At 38.2% G+C, this 11,070-nt stretch overlaps 2 protein-coding genes and 1 pseudogene across 2 annotated transcripts in view; 1 reads left to right on the top strand and 2 right to left on the bottom strand.

The window, feature by feature from the left end:
* Positions 1-1,286, bottom strand: part of LOC116544657 (zinc finger protein 676-like) — a 2,259-nt gene extending 973 nt beyond the window's left edge. Inside the window, exon 1 of the mRNA XM_032271203.1 lies at positions 1-1,286. This exon is cut by the window's left edge and continues 973 nt beyond it. Coding sequence (XP_032127094.1) covers positions 1-826 — 826 coding nt within the window. The 5' untranslated portion in view covers positions 827-1,286.
* The window catches only part of LOC116544661, a 383,530-nt pseudogene that overhangs the window by 16,718 nt on the left and 355,742 nt on the right, over positions 1-11,070 (bottom strand).
* The window catches only part of LOC116544652 (zinc finger protein 726-like), a 432,536-nt gene that overhangs the window by 235,230 nt on the left and 186,236 nt on the right, over positions 1-11,070 (top strand). The gene's annotated exons all lie outside the window — the stretch shown is intronic.

Below are 11,070 nucleotides of genomic sequence, written 5' to 3'. Positions count from 1 at the left end.
TCTCTCCAGTATGAATTATCTTATGCTTAGTAAGGCTTGAAGACCACCTAAAGGCTTTGTCACATTCTTCACATTTGTGGTGTTTCTCTCCAGTATGAACTGCCTTGTGTGTAGTAAGCGTTGAGAACCTGTTAAAGGCTTTGCCACATTCTTCACATTTGTAGGGCTTCTCTCCAGTATGAATTTTCTTATGGTTATGAAGGCTTGAAGGCCACCTAAAGGCTTTGCCACATTCTTCACATTTGTAATGTTTCTCTCCACCATGAATTTTCTTATGTATAATAAGAGTTGAGGGTTGTTTAAAAGCTTTGCCACATTCTTCACATTTGTAGTTTTTCTCTCCAGCATGAATTTTCTTATGTGTAATAAGAGTTGAGGATTGTTTAAAAGCTTTGCCACATGCTTCACATTTGTAGGGTTTCTCTCCAGTATGAATTATCTTATGCTTAGTAAGGCTTGAGGAGCAGATAAAGGCTTTGCCACATTCTTCACATTTGTAGGGCTTCTCTCCAGTATGAATTCTTTTATGATAAGTAAGGGTTGAGAACCAGTTAAAGGTTTTGCCACATTCTTCACATTTGAAGAAATTCTCTCTAGTATAAATTCCTTTATGTTGAGATAGATGTGAAAGCATGCAAAATGATCTGACATATTCTTTACATTTCAAAAGTTTGTTTTCAGTATGCCTTATCTTATGTCTGTTTGAATTTGAACATTTATGAAAGACTTTTGCATATTTATCACACTGAAATACTTTGCTTTGTGTAGTTGTCAAACTCTGGTTGAGTTTATTATAACCTTCTTTGTGCACCTTATACTCATTCATATTGGTACAATCAATTTTTAACTGTAAATTATCATGTCCACATTTTTCATATCTTCTCAAAACCACTTTTTGGAAAGAATCTTCTATGCCCTCCTCTTCCCAAAGGTTTTGAGAAAAATGAGAACATATAACTGAAAATAAATAAAAATAACAAATTATTCCACTTATTAGACTCAGATAAATACAGTTTACAAATCTAATCTATAAAATTATTCAAACTACATAAACAACATGACACTGCAATATACCATAGGCTCTAATTCTTCATAAACATATAAATGTAGTAAAAACATACAGATGAAAATACATAAGTGGATAATTTATACATGAGTTAAATGTATGCAATGCCTGAATTAAGCCCAATGCAAAGAGCCACATAGAAAAAAAAGAAAAGTTTGTTAAATTTACCCAATACAACTCTTTCTGTTCCCCAATATTACACAGTCCCTTTGGAAGTAAACTGCCAACTTTTTTTTTTTTTAAAGACAAGTAAAGTATTAACACATAAAATTTAATTTCTGGCTCCTATGGGGCTTTCCACACACTGATTTCTGTCTCTCATTACATAAAATGGTAAAATAAATGGTGCTATACTTTGAAATGACAATATGAGTCTTCTGAGGCTAAAGGTGAATTCACTGCAGCAGAGCACTGCAGTGCTACAGAGAAAGACCAGGTGTAGCAAGTGATTACTTTTCAAAAGAAACATAATCTCCTTTAGCTAATAGTAAACACAAAATTTCAGACAACACAAAGCTGAAGATGTTTGACAGATCTCCATAATCTCTAGAAAAAACCACTGTTTTCTGACTATGCCAGGACAAAGCTACATTATAAATTTTGAGACAGGTAGCCTTTATAAATGTCCAAATCTCAAAAATTACAATATGTAAAAAATAGGGCAATATAATCCCATCAAAAGTAGTATAAAATTTTAGAAAGAAACCATTATAAATGTATATATTAATTTTAAAAATTGAATAATATTCAATGAGTGAAAATAGGAACACAGACTATAGAAAATCAGAAAAATGAGGGTAATACCAAAAATATTTAAATTGTGGTGATAGCAAAGACCTGGAACCAACCCAAATGCCCACTGATGATAGACTGGACAGGGAAAATGTGGCACATATACACCATGGAATACTATGCAGCCATAAAAACACAATGAGTTCATGTCCTTTGTAGGGACATGGATGAACCTGGAAACCATCATTCTCAGCAAACTGATGCAAGAACAGAAAATCAAATACCGCATGTTCTCACTCATAGGTGGATGTTCAACAATGAGAACACATGGACACAGGGAGGGGAGCATCACACACTGGGGTCTCTCGGGGGGAAACAGGGGAGGGACAGCGGTGGGTGGGGAGTTGGGGAGAGAGAGCATGGGGAGAAATGCCAGATATAGGTGCTGGGGAAGAAGGCAGCAAATCACACTGCCATGTGTGTACCTATGCAACAATCTTGCATGTTCTTCACATGCACCCCAAAATCTAAAATGCAATAAATAAATAAATAAATAAATAAATAAATAAAGTGTGGTGATAAAAAAATATGAAAAGAAATAACTGAAAGATTCTAAAATTTTAAAAAAAGAAAAAAAGGACTTCCACAAAGATGGCCAAATAGGAACAGCTCCGGTCTGCAGTTTCCAGTGAGAGCACACCAGAAGACAAGTGATACCCACATTTCCAGCTGAGGTACCAGGTTCATCTCATTGGGACTGGTTAGACAGTGGGAAAAGCCCAATGTGCACAAGCCAAAGCAGGGTGGGGCATGGCCTCACCCAGGAGGTGCAAGGGGCCAGAGAACTCTCTCCCCCAGCCCAGGGAAGCCATTAGGAACTTTTCCAGACACTCCGACACTCCAGCTCAGATGCTGCACTTTTCCCATGCGCAGACCAGGAGATTCCCTCCAGTGCCTACAACACCAGTGCTTCGGGATTCCAGCACAAAACTGGATAGCTGTTTTATTTGAGTGGCACCTGGAATGCCAGTGAGACAGAAAAGCTCATTCCCCCTGAAAAAGGGGGCTGAAGCCAGGGGGCCAAGCCAGCTGGCTAGGCAGGTCCCACCCCCATGAAGATCGGCAATCTAAGATCCACTGGCTAGAAATTCTCACAGCTAGCACAGCAGTCCAAGCTTAACCTGGGATGTTTGAGCTTGGTGGGACGAGGGCCGCCCGCCACTGCTGAGGCTCTGTTAGGCGATTTCAACATTGCCTGTGTAAACAAAGGCACCAGGAAGTTTACATGGCAGCTGGGCAGAGCCCAGCACGGCAACTCAGCAAGGCCTCTGCAGGCAGATTGTCAAGTAGATTCCCTTCTTGCTGGGCAGCACATCTCAGAAAAAAAAAGACAGCACCCTGTTAGGGACTTACAAAGCCCCCACCTTCCTGGGACAGAACACCTGGGAAAAGGGGCGGTTGTGGTTCCGCACCAGCAGACTTACACATCCCTGCCTGGCAATTCTGAAGGGAGCAATGGATCCTGCAGCAGTGCTTGAGCTCCATTAAAGGACAGGCTGCCTCCTCAAATGGCTCCCTGATCCCCTGTGTAACCAAACTGACAGAGACGTCATACAAGAGAGCTCTGGCTAACATGTGGCAGGTACCCTTTTGGGATGAAGCTAGCAGAAGGAGGAACAGACAGCAACCTTTGCTGTTCTGCAGCCCCTGCAGGTGATTCCCAGGCAAGCAGGGTCTGGAGTACACCTCCAGGAAACTCCAGCAGACCTGCAGCAGAGGGGCCTGAATGTTGAAAGGAAAACTAACAAACAGAAAGAAATAGCTTCAACATCAACAGAAAGGACATCCAATCAGAAATCCCATCCAAAAGTCACCAACTTCAAAGACTAAAAGTAGATAAATCCATGAAGATGGGAATAAACTAGTGCAAAAAGGGTGAAATCACCAAAAGCCAGAATGCCTCTTCTCCTCCAAGGGATCACAATCCCTCAACAGCAAGAGAACAAAACAGGATGGAAAATGAGTGTGACAAATTGACAGAAGCAGACTTCAGAAGGTGAGTAATAACAAACTTCTCCAAGCTAAAGGAGCATGTTCTAACCCAATGCAAAGAAACTAAGAACCTTGAAAAAAGGTTAGATGAAATGCTAATGAGAATAAACAGCATGGAGAAGAACATAAATGACAAGATGGAGCTGAAAAACATAGCGTGAGAACTTTGTGAAGCATACACAAGTTTCAATAGCCGAATCAATTAAGCAGAAGACAGGATATCAGAGATTAAAGATCAATTCAATGAAATAAAGTGAGAAGGCAAGATTAGAGAAAAGAGTGAAAAGAAATGAACAAAGCCCCAGGAAACATGGGATTATGTGAAAAGACCAAATCTACATTTGATCAGTGTACCTGAAAGTGACGGCAAGAAAGAAACCAAGTTGGAAAACACTCTTCAGATATTATCCAGGAGAACTTCTCCAACCTAGCACGGCAGGCCAACATTCAAACAAAGGAAATACAGAAAACACCACAAAGGTATTCCTCAAGAAGAGCAATCCCAAGGCACAAAATCATCAGATTCACCAGGGTTGAAATGAAGGAAAAAATGCTAAGGGCAACGAGACAGAAAGGTCAAGTTACCCACAAAGGGAAGCCCATCAGACTCACAGTGGACCTCTTGGCTGAAACTCTACAAGCCAGAAGAGAGTGGGGGCCAATCTTCAACATCCTTAAAGAAAGAATGTTCAACCCAGAATTTTATTATCCAGCCAAACTAAGCTTCATAACTGAAGGAGAAATAAAATTTTTTATGGACGAGCAACTGCTGAGAGATTTTGTTACCACCAGGCCTGCCCTACAAGAGTACCTGAAGGAAGCACTAAACATGGAAAGGAACAACCAGTACCAGTCACTGCAAAAACATACCAAACTGTAAAGACTATAGATGCTATGAATATATTGCATCAAATAATGGGCAAAACAACCAGCTAGCATCAAAATGGCAGGATCAAATTCACACATAACATTATTAACCTTAAATGTAAACGGAAAAAATGCCCCAATCAAAAGATACAGACCGTCAAATTGTATGAAAAGTTAAGACCCATCAGTGTGCTGTATTCAGGAGACCCATCTCAAGTGCAAAAGACACACAAAGGCTCAAAATATAGGGATGGAGAAAGATTTGCCAAGCAAATGAAGAGAGAAAAAAAAAAAAAAAAAAAAAAGCAAGGGTTGCAATCCTAGTCTCTTATAAAACAGACTTTAAACCAACAAAGATCAAAAGAGACAAAGAAGGGTATTACATAATGGTAAAGGGATTTATGCAATAAGAAGAGCTAACTATCCTAAGTATATATGCACCCAATACAGGAGCACCGAGATACATAAAGCAAGTTCTTAACGACCTACAAAGAAACTTAAGTGGGAGACTTTAACACCCCACTGTCAATACTAGACAGATCATCAAGACAGAAAATTAACAAGGATATCCAGGACTTGAACTCAGATCTGGACCAAGCAGTCTTTATAGACATCTACAGAGCTCTCCACCCCACAACCACAGCATATGCATTCTTCTCAGCACCTCACTGCACTTAATGGAAATCATAACAAATAGCCTCTCAGACCACAGTGCAAGAAAATTAGCACTTGGGATTAAGAAACCACTCAAAGCGGCGGGGCACAGTGGCTCAAGCCTGTAATCCCAGCACTTTGGGAGGCCGAGGCGGGTGGATCACGAGGTCAAGAGATCGAGACCATCCTGGTCAACATGGTGAAACTCCGTCTCTACTAAAAATACAAAAAATGAGCTGGGTATGGTGGTGCGTGCCTGTAATCCCAGCTACTCAGGAGGCTGAGGCAGGAGAATTGCCTGAACCCAGGAGGCGGAGGTTGCAGTGAGCCGAGATCGCGCCATTGCACTCCAGCCTGGGTAACATGAGTGAAACTCCGTCTAAAAAAAAAAAAAAAGAAACCACCCAAAGCTGCACAACTCCATGGAAACTGAACAACCTGTTCCTGAATGGCTACTGGACAAACAAAGAAATAAAGGCAGAAATAAAGATGTTCTTCAAAACCAATGAGAACAAAGACACAATGTACCAGAATCTCTGGGACACATTTAAAGCAGTGTCTAGAGGAAAATTTATAGCACTAAATGCCCACCAGAGAAGCAAGGAAAGATATAAAATCAACACCCTAATATCACAATTAAAAGAACTAGAGGAGCAAGATCAAACAAATTTAAAAGCTAGGAGAAGGCAAGAAATAACTAAGATCAAAGCAGAACTGAAAGAGGCGGAAACACAAAAAAAACCTTCAAAAAAATCAATAAACCTAGGAGATGGTTTTTCGAAAGGATCAACAAAATAGACTGCTAGCCAGACTAATAAAGAGAGAGAGACAGAGAGAGACAGAGAGAGATAAGGTTCAAAAGATGCAATATAAAATTACAAAGAGGATATTACCACTGATTCCACAGAAATACAAACTACCATCAGAGATTACCATAAACTTCTCTATGCAAATAAACCAGTAAATCTAGAAGAAACAGATAAATTCTGAGATACTTACACCCTCCCAAGACTAAATCAAGAAGGAGTTGAATCCCTGAATAGACAACAAACAAGGTCTGAAGTTGAGGCAGCAATTAATAGCCTATCAACAAAAAACATTCGAGGAGCAGACAGCTTCACAGTCGAATTCTACCACATGTACAAAGAGGAGCTGGTATCATTCCTTCTAAAATTATTGCAAACAATAATTTTAGAAAAAATTATTTAGAAAATATTTAGAAAATAAAGGGAACTCCCTAAATTATTTTATGAGACCAATATCATACTGATACCAAAACCTGGCAGAGACTCAACTAAAAAAGCAAACTTCAGGCCAATATCCATGATGAACGTAGATGCAAAAATCTTCAATAAAATACTGGCAAAGCAAATCGAACAGCACATCAAAAAGTTTATCTATCATGATCAAGTCGGCTTCATCCAGGGGATGCAAGGCTGATTCAACATCTGCAAATCTATAAATGTAATCCATCACATAAACAGAACCAAAGACAAAAACCACATGATTATCAATAGATGCAGAGGCCTTCGAAAAAATCCAACAGCACTTTATGCTAAAAACTCAAATTAAACTAGGTATCAATGGATTGTATCTCAAAATAATAAGAGCCATTTATGAAAAACCCCCAGCCAATATCATACTGAATGGGCAAAAACTGGAAGCATTTCCTTTGAAAACTGGCACAAGACAAGGATGCTCTCTCTCACCACTCCTATTCAACATAGTATTGGAAGTTCTGTCCAGCGCAATCAGGTAAGAATAAGAAATAAAGCGTACTCAAATAGGAAAAGAGGAAGTCAAATTGTCTCTGCTTGCAGATGACATGATCGTACATTTAGAAAACCCCATTGTCTCAGCCCACAATCTCCTAAAGCTCATAAGCAACTTCAGCAAAGTCTTAGGATACAAAATCAATGTGAAAACATCACAAGCATTCTTATTCACCAATAATAGACAAACAGAGAGCCAAATCATAAGTGAACTTCCATTCACAATTGCTACAAAGAGAATAAAATACCTAGGCATAAAACTAACAAGGAATGTAAAGGACCTCTTCAAGGAGTACTATAAACCACTGCTCAAGGAAATAAGAGAGGACACAAACAGATGGAAAAACATTCCATGCTCATGATTAGGAACAATCAATATCGTGAAAATGGCCATGCTGCCCAAAGTAATTTATAGATTCAATGCTATCCCCATCAAGATACCAATTACTTTCTTCACAGAATTGGAAAAAAACACCTTAAACTTCATATGGAACCAGAAAAAGAGCCCACATAGCCAAGACAATCCTAAGCCAAAACAAAAACAAAAACAAAAACAAAAAACAAAGCTGGAGGCATCACATGACATGACTTCAAACTATATTACAAGGCTACTGTAATCAAAACAGCATGGTACTGGTACCAAAACAGAGACAAAGACCAATGGAACAAAACAGAGGCCTCAGAAATAACACCAAGCATCTACACCTATCTGATCTTTGACAAACCCAACAAAAACAAGCAATGGGGAAATGATTCCCTATTTAATAAATGGTGTTGGGAAAACCGGCTAGACATATGCAAAACTGAAACTGGACCCCTTCCTTACACGTTACACAAAAATTAACTCAAGATGGATTAAAGACTTAAATGTGAGACCTAAAACCATAAAAATTCTAGAAGAAAACCTAGGCAATACCATTCAGGACATAGACATGGGCAAATAATTCATGACTAAAACACCAAAAGCAATGGCAACAAAAGCCAAAATTGGCAAATGAGATCTAATTAAACTAAAGAGCTTTTGCACAGCAAAAGAAACTAACAGCAGAGTGAACAGGCAACCCACAGAATGGGGGACAATTTTTGCAATCTATCTATATGACAATGGGTTAATATCCAGACTCTACAAAGAACTTAAATAAATTTACAAGAAAAAAAAAAACAATCCCATCAACAAGTGGGTAAAAGATATGAACAGCCACTTTTCAAAAGAAGGCATTTATGCAGCCAACAAACATATGAAGAAAAGGCTCATCATTACTGGGCATCAGAGAAATTCAAATCAAAACCACAATGAGATACCTTCTCATGCCCATTGGAATGGTGATCATTAAAAAGTCAGGAAACAACATATGATAGAGAGGATGTGGAGAAATAGGAATACTTTTACACTGTTGGTGGGAGTGTAAATTAGGTTCAGCCATTGTGGAAGACAGTGTGGCAATTCCCCAAGGATGTGGAAATAGAAATACCATTTGATCCAGCAATCCAATTACTGGGTATAGACTCAAAGGATTATAAATTATTCTACTATAAAGACACATGCATATGTATGCTTATCATGGCACTATTCACAATAGCAAAGATTTGGAACCAACCCAAATGCCCATCAATGATAGACTGGCTAAAGAAGATGTGGCACACATACACCATGAAATACTACTATGCAGCCATAAAAATGGATGAGTTTATGTCCTTTACAGGGAAATGGATAAAGCTAGAAACCATCATTCTCAGCAAACTAACACAAGAACAGAAAATCAAATACCACATGTTCTCACTCTTAAGTGTGAGTTGAACAATGACAACACATGGACACAGGGAGGAAAACATCACACACATGGCCTGTCGGGGGTGGGGGACCAGCAGAGGGAGAGCATTAGGAGAAATACCTAATGTAGATAACAGGTTGATGGGTGCAGCAAACCACCATGGAACGTGTATACCTATGTAACAAACCTGCACGTTCTGCACATGTACCCCAGGACTTTAAGTATAATAATAATAATAATAAATTAATTAAAACCAGAATCCATACAGGTATGACTATAAGGATGAAAAAGTAGACTAATAAAAATAGAATTCAACACATATACAAACTTTAACATATATGGTCATATGAGAAGTCATTTACATTCTAATAGTTATTACTATAAGCTAAAGGCAATCCAGACTTCTGTCACCAAATCATTCAGTAAATATAATTTTAAATATAAAAATACTGGAATATCACTCAGTTTTAAAAATGCAGAAAATATTCTACAAATTATAAAGATAAAACTTGATGAAATTATGCAAAATGAAATGAGTCAGCCACAAAAAGACAAAGATTGTATGGGATAGATGCATGTAAAGCAGTCACACTCTTAGAAACAGAATTTTGTTTTAAAAGGTGCCCTATTTCCTTATCCTTCAACAGCAAGAAAATTTGTCAATCATTTATGACAAAAATGTCTTAATGAGAGAACCAGGTATTATGGCTAATGCCTGTAAATAACAGCTACATGGTAGAGTAAGGTTAGAAAACTGCTTCAGGCCAAAATTTTACGATCATCCTGGGTTATGGAGCGACATCCCATCTCAAAATAAGTCCCTTTAAGAGAGCTTTGAGACTCTGCGAAAGCCAAAAATAGAGAAGCGTCCTTTTCAGAAAGCAGGCTTTAATTCAGGTGGCAAACTACAGGACCCCTGCTCTTAACTATAGACCAGAAAATGTCCCACCCAACTTGGTCCAACTGAGAATTTTAAACTTACTCTGTAATCATCCCAAACTGCATTTAGCCACAATCTATGAGAGGTCTTGCTCTTCGAGAGGCCTGGAGAAAGACACCCATTTATAGCCATGCTGGCAGGCCTGCAAACCTTGGTTCTTGCTGTGGTCCCAAAACCAGTTTCATGACTCAGTTCCAGCTTCCTAAGCCACAGTTCATGGCCAGCTCTGCCTATGTAGAATCCCATAGTGACCTCAGAAATCCTCTCTGGTACTCAGTGAAAGTCATACTAATCCACATCCTAATATAAAACCCACCATATGCACCCCTGACTGCAGAAACCTGCCCTAGTGTCTATCCTACTGAGCAAAGTCCTGAAGGATATTCACTCTGTCCAAAAATAAAATGGGAATTGCAACTACCCAAGGCCCTTGTAATAAGCCAACCCTAGTGCAGGGCCAGCAGCCTTGTGACCAAGCTACAACCCCACTTCACTATAAACCCAGAGGGCATTCTATCACCCTGGGGGCTCACCAAAGAAGATTTTTACCCTCTTAAATCAGTTTATAAAAACTTTGAGAGGTGTTTGCTTCTTCAAATTCAGACACCAATGCAAAAGTATATTGTGCCCATTGTCAATGCTTCTATTTTAACACAGGACATGAAGTATGTGGAAGAAAAACTAGTCAAAAAAAATTTTAAGTCATTGAAATTGAAGACAAATAAGTAAAACATTTTTGTTTGTATATCATGCAATGTTCTCTATAAAAAAATAAACAGCATATTAAAACCTTTTCAAACTAATAAATATACTCAGTAAATTAGCAAAATATAAAATTAACATCCAAGTTATAATTCCATACACTTAAACTATCTGCTAAAATAGAGGAAGAAAACAATCTTATTTACAATAGCACTAAAATAATGAATTTCTGAGAAGAAATTTAACCAAGAAACTCAAAAACCTTTCAAGTAAAAGATTTATCAGTGAAAAATAATTAGAGATAATACAAATAAATTTAAATATATTTTATGTTTATCAATTCAAAGAATAAATGTTAAAGTGCCATATTATTCTAAGTGATCTGTAGATTCAATAAACTCTGTATCAAAATTCCAGTGACTTTTTTCACAGTAATAAAAAATACAATCCTAAAATTTATAAGAAACTACAATAAACTGTGAATAGTCAAAGCAATCTTAAGAAAAAAGAGCC

Source organism: Sapajus apella, unplaced genomic scaffold (genome assembly GCF_009761245.1).
Source record: "Sapajus apella isolate SASKATOON/1434 unplaced genomic scaffold, GSC_monkey_1.0 scaffold226, whole genome shotgun sequence".
Classification (NCBI taxonomy): Eukaryota; Metazoa; Chordata; class Mammalia; order Primates; family Cebidae; genus Sapajus; species Sapajus apella.
Note: the sequence above shows the minus strand (reverse complement) of the source record. Positions and strands in the feature narration are given on the sequence as shown.